The sequence below is a fragment of the Camelus ferus genome, chromosome X, assembly GCF_009834535.1.
Source record: "Camelus ferus isolate YT-003-E chromosome X, BCGSAC_Cfer_1.0, whole genome shotgun sequence".
NCBI lineage: Eukaryota > Metazoa > Chordata > Mammalia > Artiodactyla > Camelidae > Camelus > Camelus ferus.
In genome coordinates this window covers 36,828,159-36,843,384 of record NC_045732.1, presented here as the reverse complement: position 1 = coordinate 36,843,384, position 15,226 = coordinate 36,828,159, and the positions used below count along the sequence as shown (strand labels likewise).

The following is a 15,226-nucleotide window of genomic DNA, read 5'->3' as shown; positions in this document are numbered from 1 at the left end:
GAACAGAAAGACATGAGTGTAAGGGAGAGGGTAGAAGAAAGAGTTCATTTTGTAACATGTTGAAAACACAAGCTATCTTGGTAGAGATGTCATACAGGCAGCTGGATCTGGGCCTGGGGCTGAGGGGAAGGGTCTGGGTTGGGATGTGAATCTGAAGTTATAAGCATGTAAATGGTCATAAAACCAAGAGGATCCAATACATGATAATGCCTGAGAGGGTCGATAAAGTGACAAGAAAACAAAGGACAAGCATCAAAGAATCAAATTTTTAACACTCAACAATCTTTAACAAAGGATGACTGGATAGAGCAGTTGTGGTATATTCATACAATGGAATACTATTCAGCCATAAAAAAGAATAAAATAATGCCATTTGCAGCAACATGGATGGACCTAGAGATCGTCATTCTAAGTAAGCCAGAACGAGAAAGAAAAATACCGTATGATATCACTTATATGTGGAATCTAAGAAAAAAAAGAAAAAAAGGCCACTATGAACTCATCTACAAAACAGAAACAGACTTGCAGACATAGTAAACAATCTTATGGTTATTGGGGAAAGCAGGTGGGAAGGGATAAATTTGGGAGTTTGAGATTTACAAATATTAGCCACTGTATGTAATAATAGATTTTAAAAAACAAGTTTCTTCTGTATAGCACAGGGAACTATATTCAATATCTTATAATAACCTTTAATGAAAAAGAATATGAAACTGACTATATATGTATATATATGACTGGGACATTGTGCTCTACACCAGAAACTGACACATTGTAACTGACTACACTTCAATTTAACAACAACAACAACAACAAAAAAAAACCACCTTTAACAGAGAAGGAAAGGGAGCAATCGATGAAACAGAAAAATCAGGCATGTATGATATTACAGAAAGCATCTGTTGGTGGGCTTTTGGGTTGTTTCCAGTCCTTTGCAATAAATACCCTTATATGCACTCACTTCTCACATATGTATCTATTTCTGTAGGATAAATACCCCCAAAGTAGAATTGCTGCTGTGTATTATATACATCTTATTTTGAATTTCAAAGTGTTTATTTTTTTTTAAAAAAAGATGGCTTAGAAAAGCCACCAAACATATATAGCTTAGTTAACCATATTTAATGTGGCATTTGATAGGACTGGTTAAGTAAATTTAATATATCCCTATAATGTAATACCCTGTAGCCATAAAAAATGAACGAGACTGTCAATATACTCTGATATGGAAGAGGAAGGGTAAGACTTAACTTTTCACAATTCAGACCTATTTTGAATTTTGTGCCTTTCACATTTATCACCTGTATTTAAAAATATTCTTTGTACTTCTACACTATACTTAGTAAAAAAGAGTAACCTAAAGATCAATTTCTCTTTTATCTCTGAGAACCACACCAACAGGTTTCTGCTGGACTTCTGCATACCTGGGTCTTGCATTATGGAAAGACCCAGTTAGATGTTGGAGTATATGAAATCACGATACAGAGAATTGCTCTAAATGTGGCAAAGGTCTGAATACATCAAGGTAATGCTCGTCTTGAGTTCAAGTTATTAATTTTGGAATTGATTATTTTGCCACTTTTATTATTAGTGAATAAATCTATTTCATTTTGTCTACTTTAGAGATGTCTCTAGGCTTCACCATTGCCACCTTCTCACCTCCCCTAAAAATGTCATTGAAGACATGCTGAGTCACATCAAGCCCAAAGACAATTTATTTTTCCAATATAGGAAGTAGCGATGATCTTACACTTTTTGATTTGTTTTTAAGAAGGGCAACATAAAGATATGGATGTGAGTTTAAAAATAAAATTGTACAGTATGTACTAAGCTACACTAGACCAATAATGCCAATTTCCTAGAATTAGACAGCCTATTTTTGAATAATAGTGAACATGGATTGCTTATCCCCCTTACGAAGAATAATACTAAATATATGCTTAAATTCGTCCTCAAAATTCAAGAAGAAATTTAGAACATGAAACAATTAGCTAGAATAAGCCTGACGATGATTCTAGCTTTCCTACTACTAAAATTCATTATCCATCGTTTTGAGGATTTGACATGAATTCAAGTGAAAAAATGAGCTGAGGGGCTAAAACATGACTCCAGAAGAAGACTTGGTCAGGTATGTTCATACACAAATAATCAAACTTCGCTCCACCTTCCTTGATCTAAGTCCTCTTGTCCATCCCAATAAGCATAGGATGATGCTAAAGACTGCAGTGGAAAGAACATGGGCCTAGGAGTCTCACCTGGATTTAAGTCCAGATACAGTCACAGCTTCTATATGATCTTGGGCAAGTCATGTCTCTTCTCTGGGAGTCACATGTGGAATTGTCAAAATGAGGAACCAGGTCTGAGGTCCCTTTCACCTTTAACTACCTTTCATCTAAGTTTGGTGGCTAAAGCATCTGGAATTCCAGGGGACAAGCGGTATGGTAGACTGAACTACAGGCCACAACCTTTCATCCCTTCCTTCTGATTTTGGGCTTGGCCACGTGACTTCCTTTGATCAATGGGATATAGTAGATGTGACCCAAGTAGGGGCTCAAAATGTGTATTATTTCTTATTCCCTTTTAGTTAGTGGCTTAGAACATTTTATAAAAGAAATGTTTACAACAGAGCTCTCTAACAGCTAGATCATAAGTAGGGTGACCCTATATCCCAATTCTCTCAGGTTAATCCTGGTTGACATCTGCTTTTCTGGGATAATGATTTGGCTCTCTTCACTCCCCAAAGTGGGATGATTTAGATTATAAATTATATGGTCACCAGAGAAAAACCTGTTGGCTCATCTTGAAAACTTACCTGATTAATCCACAAGTTTGCTATAAGAAGAGGGCCACCCCCTTGCCCCAGCAACCACCTCCACAATGCCTTCTTTCCATCATGGGGACTCGCAGGGTGAGGAAAAGGTAAACAATATCCCTTCTTCTTACTCTTCAAGTGGTCTACATTCCAGTGGCCTCCTTTTCCCTCAGACCTGGAGAAAACCTAAAGCAACTTATAATAAGAATAAATCTGGGGACTCTCCATCTCAATCAGAGTTTCAAACAAGCACATGCTATTTCCCTTCTGGTGGAAAACCTATGAATCATTGCACAATCTGCTTGTTGATAGGACAGCGTGGTACACCTTCTATCATCCAAACACAAAAAGCCCCGGCCCCTGGACACATAGAGGTGCAAGCTTTTGTAGACACTTGGCAAGACCATAAATGTTCGTAACACTCACATCTCTCCCCTCGCATCCCAATACCCTCAGGTGAGAAATGGCAGGGAAGCAGAATCCAGGTCCCAAGCCTGCTGCTGGTCGGAAGTAACAACCAGACAGTCCCTGGAGGCCTCATTTAGGAGAACTGGTACCTTCAGAGTTTACTCTTCCCCATGCTGGAACGGAGCATGAGTACGCCCTCTACAGGAGTCCCAGGATTGTCCACCATCTTCTGCCAAAGGCGTTGCTCTTCCCCCTTAGAGTCCATCCAATCCACGTTCTTCCCATGGCTCACACCTAAAGATGAGAAGAGGGAGCATTATATTTAACAAATGAAATGTTTTGATCTTCTGGAAGACACCTGTCAACCTCTGAGGGGGCCTGTTGACCAGAGAGCCCTGTCCTCACCACAGCTAGTGAGTGGCGTGAGCATGGAATACATCCTTTGCAGCCTGCATGACTCTCTTCTGCCCGGATGATGAGGAACAAATCAGAATGGCCCTTGGGACTCACTGCTTCCTCACTTTGGTAGTTTAAGCAGAAAGCTGGCTCATCTGGACTGAGTTAACATGACAGAAGAACAGGCTGGACTGGGCTCTCCCTTTCGAACAAGGCCACTTCTGTGACTGGGCAGTTTTCATTTAATAGCAGATATAGTCTTGGCTCTCCTTAATCTATAAATAAGTAGACCATCAGAGTGGCGGGGTCGTTCTCCACAGGAACACTGACCACAGGGCACACAGACCACCTATGTCTGGCCCTAGCTTTGGGATGAGATTTTGCAGGGCTGCACGTGCTCTACCGCTGCAATTTTCCCCCAATTCACCCTGCTGTAGTTGTGGCATCAGTGGAGTGTTTCCATGACCTGTTTGAACCACCTGAGATGTAATTTTTTTTAGGGAATAAACTGATTTCCTTTTAATTCAACCAGTGTGAGTAAGGGCTGCAAGCGCTGGAGAGAACTGAGAAGAGGATGAAGTAAAGTTAGTCTTGGAAGTCCTTCTCCGCCTCCCCCACCCCACCCCATCAGAAGCCCCAGGTCCCTCACCGCTTCCGGAATTCAAACGCACTCCTCCCAGAAAGATGTTGCTGGAAAAGGCCTCCTTGTCCCAGACGGTCAGTTCTAGGCAAACATTCTTTATATCCTGGGGATTCAGGCCACTGAACATGAAAGTATGATTCCACTGAGGGTTAACACTCTTTTTTATTACCAGAGTTTTGTGCTTGGTGGCTTTGTTATCATCAGGGAGAAGGTAGCTGCCGGAGAAAACACAATCAAGCCATCAGTGAGACAGCTGGCAGAAAAGGGCATCCCTGAGCAGTCATTTCAGTTTCCCACAATTGCTGGGGGGTGCGTGTGTGTGCGTGTGTGTATTTAATTTTCTCTTTGAGGTTCTTCTGTACCTAAATCTGGGTTTATTTAGTAGAATGGTTTATTATTTAAGTGGGGCAATAGTAAAATGCCCGCACTCTTCTTTCTAATCCCGCTTTGGTCCTTCCCTCATCTTAAAATGAAAATTCCTCCTGCGGGAGACACTATGTATTAACGTCCTGCCTTTCATCATCTGTGGCCCGCCACTGAGCCCACCTGACGCCAAGATGAGTACTTCCTGGCACGCTGACAGCTCCCCACCTCAAGCACTTGTGTCTCTTGGCTTCTCCAGTTAAGGACTTTGGTGCTGTCTGAGCTGACTCAGCTTATGTGCAGGAAAGCCTGGGATTACTGGGAATTTAATATCCTTAGAAGCAACCTTCAACCAATGAGTTTTGGAAACTGGTGGATGAGTCTCCCAGCTTCCCTGTTCCTTGAAGGGATGATCCTAAGGTACATTCCACGGAGCTCCTTGATGCTTCCCCAGTGGAACTCAGCCCCAGTTGCCCACAGTGGTAACCTGTCCATTAACATATTTTTATCAGCTTCCCTCCCTTCCCTGTCTCATTTTCTCTACCCTGTTTTTGACCATATTACCTGGTGAACTGGGGAGCATACTTTCGGGAAGGAGACTTATGGGGATGGAATTAGTACACCAAACAGACATGAAAAATACCACAAATGACTTTATAATAAAGATACATTATGACACTTAAGATTTCATTTCACGTACCAAAAAGAGATTGCTTATTTCCCAGTATTCATTCTCTCCCTATTCTTCTCCCAAAAACCCCCCAAACAAAAAAATCTCATTCTTTAGTTAAGCACAAGATTGTCCAGAATAAAGACTAGATTCCCCAGCCTCCCTTGTAGCTTGTCTAGCCATGTGACTAAGTTCTGGCCAATGGGATACCTTACCTTTAATCTTTGTTTACATACAAAAGAAAAAACCTTCCGTCTTATTTAAGCCCGTGTTATGCTGGCTCACAGACAGACCCAATGTTAACTGATATAGTCTCTAATATTAAATTTTACAGAAGGGTCTACTCTTGCTCTCTCATGCGCTTTAAAAAAAAAATCTGAGGTCCCTTTAAAATCAGCTCAATGTTTAAGTGTAACTAGGGAGAGAATTTACTAGAAAGTTACTGGCCTTTAAAAATACATATACAGAGAACAAAGATACTGACGTTTATTATCTCTGCTTCATACATGTTCACCATGCTAAAGTAAAAAGTATTTCAGAAGATGTTAGGTTAGCCGTGCAATGTGGGACAATGAGGTCACAGGCAAGGAGCCACCCCTCTCAACCCACCAGTGAGCAGGAAGAGGCTTGAACTGGGTGGAAGGTCTGCTAAGGCCAATTTCAACGGCAAGACCCACAGAAAACGTTTCTTCTGTGCTTCAGCCTCCTACGGGAAAGAGTCAAGGACAGATGGACCAGGATTCGGGCACACACTTACCAGTGGCGAAGCCCCAGACATCTGCTTCTCCTTATCGTTGCCTTTACCCAAGTTAGAATGCTTGAGTGTAAAGATTTGACTCATTTCCCTGTGGGGGAAATTATACTTTTCCAAGAAGGACTGAGGAGAGGGAATAATACTGTCATCTGACTCATAGAATTAACCCCGTGCTTGGCATCATGGGAATCTGTTTCACCTTGTATGTTTCACGGTGCTCTGTGAGAGCAGTGATCATGTCTTGTTTTTGGAACTGCGGCACTGAGTGCTTGGAAGGTGCGCATTTATGCGTTTGTTTGAATGAATGAAAAATCTTCCGGTTCTAGTTCTAATTATAGGAGAAAAATCTCAAACAGAAATCAGGAGGGATTTGTTTGGGTTGCCGAGAATGGGGAAGAATGTCCATTGAAAGGGCACCATTCCCTCAAGAAACTGGCTCGTGCTCCACAAAGTGGACACAAATGCCCAGGAGGCAGTCTTGGATCCTCCCCAAGGCCATCACCAGCCTCTATGAAGCCTCTAGGGAGGATGCTCTGACATCTCCACTTTTTACAATTTCCCCCAAGAGAGCAAAATACCAAGGAACCAGTATGTTTGTCATTGCTTATTGCCAGCACCAACTGATAACAAAGCCCAATAAAAGTCTATTACATGTAGAAAAATCATACTTTCTCCTCCTTCGAGAAATGAATCTCACAGGAAAATTTGCCAGTCTTGAAGGTGAGAGGCATGGGAAATCCTGAAATACAGGGAAACCAGGCTGAATGCTAGAATCAGCAGTTCCCTCTCGTATGGTTTTAGATGGAAGTGCCAGCATTCAAGGGAGCTCTTTCTTCGTGCACATTTAGAATAAGAACAACATAGAAGCCACACAGCCACCACCGTCTCACGAATCACAGATCATTTCATCTCCCATCACGTATCATCTAAAATGAGCTCAAACAAAATTACCCCTTCACAAAGCTATCAGAAGTGCCTCCTGACTTCACCGCTGTCAAATTCTTTGCCTCTTTGATGAACACTTCTAGTATTCCTCCAGAGATGACAGGTGATTCCTTCTTCTTTCCTCTTTTAAAGGTCTTCTTTCCTGCATCAGCTATGAGAGAGAGAGACAGAGACAGAGAGAGAATGATGGAAGGAAGGAGAGAGAAAATGAAGAGAGAATTGAGGGGAGGGCAGAAAAACAGAAGGGAAGGGAATGATTTCCATATCAAAATTTACAAATAAAATCTACAAAAATTTATTTCATTTGCTGAGTGAATGAGGTCTTTACATTGTTGTATACTTTTCCATGTATTCACTCAAATGTTTTTACCCCAGTGGATTCCTTCTGAAGAAATCTTTCATTTGTATTTGTTAAAAAACAATGAACAAACAACTTTTAAAAATTAAATACTCCCCTACAAGGTATAAAGGAATAAAATGGAAAAGACCCTGAGAGCTGCCTGGGCCACAGCCCTGCTCTCCATGAGGAACAGCTACAGCGAAAGCTACAGACAGGGGCCAAGACCCCCCAAGAAAAAGTTCCTAACTCCCGTCTTGGATAGTTGAGTCTTGTACATTGTCAGCTCCAGGCAGGGCCAGCTCTACAGCCTACAGCCCAGGCACAGTCACATTTTGAGGTGAGAGAAAACGTCCCGTGTCACGTTTCTATTCTGATGAAATACACTCAACATGAATAATGACCGGCCCACTGCCATCTTAATTTAATGCTGTTCTAAGTACTTTACATGACTGAACCTATTTAATCCTTGCAATAGCCCTATGAAGTGAGGAAACCAAGGCTGAGAGATGGCGAGTTATTTGCACAGGGTCACACTGAAGAGGGTGATGGGAAGAGAAGGAGAAAGGAGGCTGCCTGTTGGAACTATTGGAGGAGAAGGGCAAGAGGGACTTAAAAGTTGACTCCATCTGGATTTCTCCTTTATACTCTGTGTTCCAGGTTAATTTCATCCTCAAGCCTTCCTGAGTGGCTGTGAATGTCATAAATCCATATAGCAGACTGTCCCCATCTCCCTCCCAGTCCACCCTGGGAAAGATCCTAGATCTCTGGGATGTCCAAAAAACAAATCTCAGCAATAGGGTTGGTTTCTAATATGAACTTTGTTCTTTCCTTGTAAGAATCCCACACCCTTCCCCATATGTAGTATGTATATCTCAACTATCCTTAAAAGACAGTGACACCTGACCCTTTCCATTCCATCTGTGTAATGCAGAAGTAACACAGTCCATCCAAGCCCTGACCCCTGGTTCTACACTTCTAGGAACAAAATTTCTCTGATCAAAGTCACTGATTTTTTTCCCCTCTACCTTGAAGCTGTCCAAGTGGAAGTGTCAGGTTCTCCTCTGGGGGTATGTAACGTAAAACAACTGTCAGCTCTCCTTTGTACTGAAGGCCAATCTCAGCAGCAAATTCCACCTGGCCATGGGGAGACAGATGAAAAGAAAAAGGGAGAATGCTTGGTTTGTAATTTTGGAGCCCATGTTTCAATGTACAGCATTTACTTGGTGGCTTAAATGTGACAATTTATTCCCTTTCAACTAAGTTAGTACTTACTGGTTTAAGAGATGTCTTAGGTATGAGAAAAGAGAGGCTGGAAGATTCTATGAAGGTATTTACATATAATTCTTAACCATTAAAATAAAAGGAATTTGCGAGGAGGCATATAACACATATTGGGGTGTATCAATGGACACTGAGTGCCTGTGATGCACTGAGGGCTGGACCCATCACTGAACATACACAAATAACATGGGTTATGAGGCAGGAATACATATAGTGATATCACTGAAAATAGCCCCAGAGGATACTTCTGTCTGTCCTTGATGTCTCCAGGCTTTCCTAAGTGACAAAGAAGGGGATGGTAGGCAGTAATGTCTGATTCATACTGAGCTGCCAGCCAGCAACTATGAACAGCTGTACTAGTAATTCACATCATTAAAATTCAATGTAAAAAACTGGTTCAAACATTGCTGGTGGGACTGTAAAATGGTGTAGCGACTCTGGAAAACAATTTGGCATTTTCTTATAAGACTAAACTAACAACTACTGTACAACTTAGCAATTTACACTCGTGAGCATTTATCCCAGAGAAATGAAAGCTGGTGTACACTGGAAAATCTGGACTTATATATTTGTATCATCTTTGTTTGTAATAGTACAAAACTGGAAACAACTTAGATGTCCTTCAATAGTTAACTGGTTAAATAAACTGTTAAATAGACATACCATGGAGTACTACTCAGCAATAAAAAGGGATGACTATTGATACATGCAACAACTTGGATGAATCTTTAGAGATTTATGCTGAGTGAAAAAAAAAAAGCCAGCTCAACAGGATACCTACTATACAATTCCATTTGTAAGACATTCTTGAAATGACAAAATAATAGATATGGAGAACAGATTCATGGCTACTAGGGGTTAGGGTGGTGACAGGAGGGAGGTGGGCGTGGTTATAAAAGAACACGAGGGATCCTCGTGGCGATGGAACTGTTCTGTATCTTGGCTGTAGCAGTGAATACAAAAAGCTATGCATGTGATACAACTGAATAAAAATAAACACAAAAACACACAAATGAAAACCTGAGGGAATCTGAATAAGGTGAGTGGATTGTATCAATGTTACCACCCTGGTTGTGGCTTTGCACTACAGCTTTGCAAGATGTTATCATTGGGGAAAACGAGGTAAAGGGTATATAGGATCTCTCTGTATTGTTTCTTACAACTGCGGTTGGAGCTACAATCTTCTCAAAATCAAATTTTAAAGTGAAAAATGCAGGGCAGGTTGAACACATACATACCCAGAGCCCCTGTTCTGTAGGTCTCCAATTTGCCACTGAGCCAACAGATTTTTCATAAACAGGGTAAGAAAATTAGTGTACTTTGTCAGATTTTTCCTGCAGGAGTTTGACTGCTGAGCAATGGCTGAGAACTGCTCTCCCCTGAGAGAGGGCAGACTGCAAGAATTCAGAAACCCCAAGACTCCCAGCAAAGCCAGAAACTGTTCAAGCCTCAGCAAAAAAGACTGAGACCATTACAAAGAAAATGAATCCTTGCCTGACCTTCTCTCCTCTCGGTGGTGGTAAAACTTATTATTAAGGGTGGGAAAATCATAAGAAGTATTTTATTCAGCTCTCTTGCCAGGGGCACAAATGAGATTAGATGGTGAAATAGACTATCCAGCTAATATTTAATCTTATTATTTTTAAGTCCAGAGCCTTATAAAAGGACTTTTCTTATTGTTTTGATAGTTTCAGTAAACTTTAGTTTATGTGAAAGTCACAAATGGAAAATTATAATAGGCGTTATGGCAGATAAAAGAGGTCACTGCTTTTTTTTTTCCAATGCATCCAGTTATATTGCCTCAAAATAAAAGACATAGAATTTAACAATCTGACTACCCACAGTCATAGTGGGGCATTTTTAACATACCTCTCTCAATAAAGGGCAGATCAGGAGATACAGTTTGCTAATGATACAGATTTTAAAAACACAGTAAGATTTATCCATCAGATATACAGAAAATCTACTATACTCAACAATTATAGAACACACGTTGTTTTCAACCATACTTGAAGGATTCTTAAAACTTGACCATATATGAGATGTATCAGTTGAAACTGAAATCCATTATAATGGAGTGATTTTATTTTTCTCATGTTGCGTGAAGTCCAGAAATAAGCAACATAACATGTTGCTTACATGCAGCCAAACAGTACTGTTATGTCCCTATTATATAATCAGCAGTCTAGGACTATCACCCTGTTGGCCTATTCTCTAGGGAACAAAAAGAATAAGACAAAGGGCAAATGAAAGAGAAAAATCCCAGATGCTATACTCCCATTTCCATGGAGTTGTTTAGAACCCACAAGCAGTGACTTCTGCCTCTTTGTCACTGGCCAGGACTGTGGGCTTATGGGCACTCACAGCTGCAAGGAAAGCTGGGAGATGAGTCCTTAAAACCTGTCCACACTGCCAACTTGAACACAATAGTAGTTTTGTTACTTTAAAGAAGGAAGGGAGGAATGGATACTGGGACAGTGGAGGTCACTGCTTGCTTGATACTAGAGCCAATGAGAGGTGAGGTGTTTGTCCTCTCTCTTTGGACCTGAGTGGGCCCTGTGATCTCTTTGACTAGTAGAATATGGCAGAAGTGACAATGCGCCAGTTTGGGGGCCCAGGTCTTACGATTAACAGCTTCTACGTCTTCCCTTGGAATGAATATTCTTAGGGTTCTCCCTCTGGGAACAAGTGATGCAAGGTCCAAGCCACATGGAGAAGCCACCCATAGGTGCTCTAGTTGGCAGGCCTAGCTGAGTTCCCAGCTGACAGTGTGAGACAGTCAACTGGAAAAACCAACCCAGTCAAGCCTTCAGATGACTTTAGCCTCAGTCTCCCATCTAGCTGCAACCATATAAGAGATCCTAAATGAGAAGCACCTAGCTGAGCCCACTCACCTCACCGAATCATGAGTGAAAATAACAAATTGTTGTTTTATGCCACTAAGATTTAGGGTAGTTTTCCATACAATAATAGTTAAGCAGTGCAGGCTCTATTTGCTTTTGGCTGAGATCTTCAGGTAGGAAAATGTATGGGTAGGAAAAAGTGACACATGCAGGTGTCACATACTAATATATGGTATATCGGTAGAGATCAAAGCATACATTACTGGGATTTATTAATGTTCCACTGGTTTCTAGCTTAAATCCAAATTTACTGGTGACTTTGTATAAATGTAGTCCTAAATCTTGTAAGAGTAGAAGATAACAAAGATGCAGTCTTGTAGCATTATAATCACATACAAAACAAATTCAAAAGAAGGAGTAATCCTGCAAGGAAATTTCAAAGCGACATTCTCTGGCATGCCACCATTTCACACTATTCAACCAACTCCTGCTCAGAAAAAGGTAGCAGAATTCAATTCAATTCAAATCATTCAATTCTACCAACACATACAGAATGGCTTCCTGTAGTAATGCTTTTAAGGCATTTGGCTAAGAGCCGTGGGGACGTAAGACAAAAACCCTGCTTTCAATGAGTTTTCACTCCATCCAGGAGATATATACTCTGCCCTTATTTAACTGCTTCATCAGATGAATGCTCTCCATTCCCAATGAAGAGCAGGACCCCCTATACAAAGACCATGCATGCCTGCTCCCATCAGTTGAACGGCATGCTCACCAAGTCAGCTGCATCAGTCCCCGAAGCTCTTCATGGCAAGCCTATCTGCGGCTCTAATCATAACAATCTAATATCACATAAACTGAAGAGTACCAAAGGACAGCTGCTACTATAAAAATTAAGTTCAATACCTTAGAAGAACTAAAGACTTGAAAATAAATTTGCTATTGGATTACATTGGGGCTTGAAGCTACAAAGGATTGGGGAAAATATCATGAATATTTAGAAAGAGTTTGCATTTGGTTTACTTGGAAAGTACTCTTCAGTTTTTGTTTCACTTTACACAAACTCCAACTAGAAACTGTTGGTTATCATGCACTAGAGTCAGAATTTATGCTAGGAAGGTATGACAGAATTTTAATCACTGAAACCATGCTCAAACAAAATGAACTGTCCCTAAATTAGAAGACTTGAAAAATGAATGCATGTTTGTTTTAAATTAAAATAAATGATTAAGAAATGCATGGGGGCGGGGGTGGTGTTTCCATGTGTTTGACTTCTGTGACTTTCTCCACGGACTAACCTACTACCGGTCCTGCCTGCCAGGAGAAGAGGGCTTCTACCACACAGCAAGCTCAGTGTCAGACAGATGACAACAGTTGCTCCAAATACAAGTATAAAAAAACTACTGTGAGAAGAGAGAGTAACCCAGATTAGGGTCCTTGTCTGATCCTTAAAGGATAGGAGAGATGATGACAGATGAAGATGAGAAGGGAAGAAGGTTAGTCTGGGTTAAGAAAGCAGTAAGAGCAAAACACCGTGGGGATTGTGTCGAATGTGTTTAAGGGCTGGAAAGGAGTCAGGTGTGATCAGAGGTGTGTGTGTGTAGGGAAGGAGCAGCAAGGAGGGTGGAAACAAGGTTGGCACTCTGGGGTCCTCAGGAGACCTTAAGACACGAATTTATGTTACAGTGTTTTATTAGGCTGGGTAGTAGGGAAGTGAGACCAGGAAGTGAAGAGAGGCTTACCAAGGTCGTGGTATCAGGCAAAGTTCCCTGGAGAGTAACTTTTGCTCAGTCTCACAGGGGAGCCCTCAAGACTCAGATCACACCTCAGAGCTGTCCCAATCAGGGGCAAGAGAGTGAGTGTTTACACACCTTCACCCATCAGTGATTGATCGAGGGCTCTGCCCTCAACCCCCAGAAGACTTAAATACCCGGGCTATTCTGGCTTTCCATGTCCACAGACCAAGCCCATACAGCCTGAGGACGTCTCTCCTACAAAGATGGGCAGGTGTGGGCTGGCAGGAGTGACAGCCATGGGGAGCCATGTGCGCATGAAAAATGGGGATACGGGTAAAGTACTGACACCCTCCTCTGCTATAGAAGGCTGGGCCATATAATGGGAGCACTGGGTGCCAGGATGAGCGTTGCGATTTCTTCAAACCATACTCAAAATCAGTAGGGAACCAGTGAAAGTATCTGACTCAGCAGGAGGGATAATCAGCTTACAGCCATCATCAGTTGCTTTTTGAAAAGACAGATCCACTTTCCATCAGAGTAGGAAGCAGAGTTCCCAGTGTATTTACAGGTCTAAGGTGGGGTTATAAATTCTAGACAAAATCTGCCCAAACTGCCACATAAAGAGAGAGCCCTGTAGCTAGGCAATAATTCCACACGAACTTACATTACATTTACTCTGCCTGAAGGCAGAATGGAGAAGGTTTCCTTGGAAAACCACTTAAGCTTGCTGTTGACTTTCAAAGGTCCTTTTTATAACAGCACCTTCTGGGAACACATGAAAGGCAATTTATACTGACAATCTCTTCTTGTTTCCCGACCTAACGTGCCTTTCAGTAAGGTAATGAGCTATAGCTGGTAAACAATTCCATGTCATGCAGTAAAATGGGAGCTAGACCATGAAACTGCTTTACGGTCAGAATGCATGGCATCTTGACTTCTCTCTCTGTTGGTACTAGCCTCCTTATGGGCTGAGCGCGGTGAAATGTAGCAAAAACAAAGGGAGGTGTCGAGGGACTTCCACCAACACAGAGTCGATAAGCAAAAAGACACTATGTCTTTCCAGTATTCTCACTGCCAAAGGATGTCAGAATCTCTGAATGCTTAAGGACTATTAATTCTGATCCTCTGTTACTAAGGAAATTGGTCCCTGTAGCTCACACCTCACCTCCTCAGCTGGATAATCCAGGAGAAATATCAGATCTCTGGGGCTACTCATCCTATGGCTGCAGCTGATGAAGTGACTATTGCATTGAGAGAGCCGAGGCAGGAGACTGAGTACGAAGTGACAGTCCTCAGAGCCGGCTGGTAGTCAACCACACAGGGCCCAGCTCAGTGTGAGGACGAGCCAGGCATCAATCAGGAAGCAGCGTATAGAGTATGTTTTAGTACTTGTCCTCCCCAGCTTTGGAAGGCATGGTATCTAAGTAAATTCGAGTAATCTGCAGCCTTTCCTCTGTATGTGTCTGAGGAAGCTCGGCGGAGAAAAATGACATGGATTAAGACACTAATTTATGTTGCGTTTCCCAGAAGCCAACTTTGAGGTGAGGATCCTTATGCAAGTGACTTATTAAGGAAGTGCTCCCAGGATGGGACCAGTGAAAGGGTTGGGGAAACAGGTAAGGGAAGAGGAGTAAGCCAGGTAGGGGCACAGTCTGATACACTAGGAGAGCTCTGGGGTCTAAGTAACGCCCCAGAGTCTTTCCCACTCTCAGTAAGGGAACTGAGCTCTCAAACTCCCCTGCCTGTCAGTTAGTGGTTAAGGGTTGCCATGTGGCACAGGGTACACTAGCTCCTATGAACTTCTGGCTCTCTGCCCATCTGGAAAAATCTACAATAGCCTGGGGACAGCCTTCTACAAAGAATCTTGGGTAGAGGCTGTCAGAGGCAAAACTCCTTAAATACACAAGGTTAAAGGAATCCAAGGGGATCCGGCAGAGGACCAAAGCAGTTCCACTGATTAACCACGATCAGCTTTTCTACGCTGAGCAGGCTCAGAGACATTTCTTCCTTTTGTTGGAAAGGCAAACCACTCAAC

General features: G+C 42.0%; 1 protein-coding gene across 7 annotated transcripts in view; it reads right to left on the bottom strand.

The window, feature by feature from the left end:
* Positions 1-764: 764 nt before the first annotated feature.
* The window catches only part of SYTL5 (synaptotagmin like 5), a 187,450-nt gene continuing 172,988 nt past the window's right edge, over positions 765-15,226 (bottom strand). For all 7 annotated transcript variants that reach the window (XM_032474390.1, XM_032474386.1, XM_032474392.1 and 4 more), the window contains 4 exons: positions 8,357-8,465; positions 6,998-7,142; positions 4,266-4,474; positions 765-3,514 (listed from right to left, as the gene is read on the bottom strand). In XM_032474390.1, the coding sequence (XP_032330281.1) occupies positions 3,372-3,514; positions 4,266-4,474; positions 6,998-7,142; positions 8,357-8,465 (606 nt within the window). In that variant the 3' untranslated portion in view covers positions 765-3,371. The remainder of the gene's footprint in view (positions 3,515-4,265; positions 4,475-6,997; positions 7,143-8,356; positions 8,466-15,226) is intronic.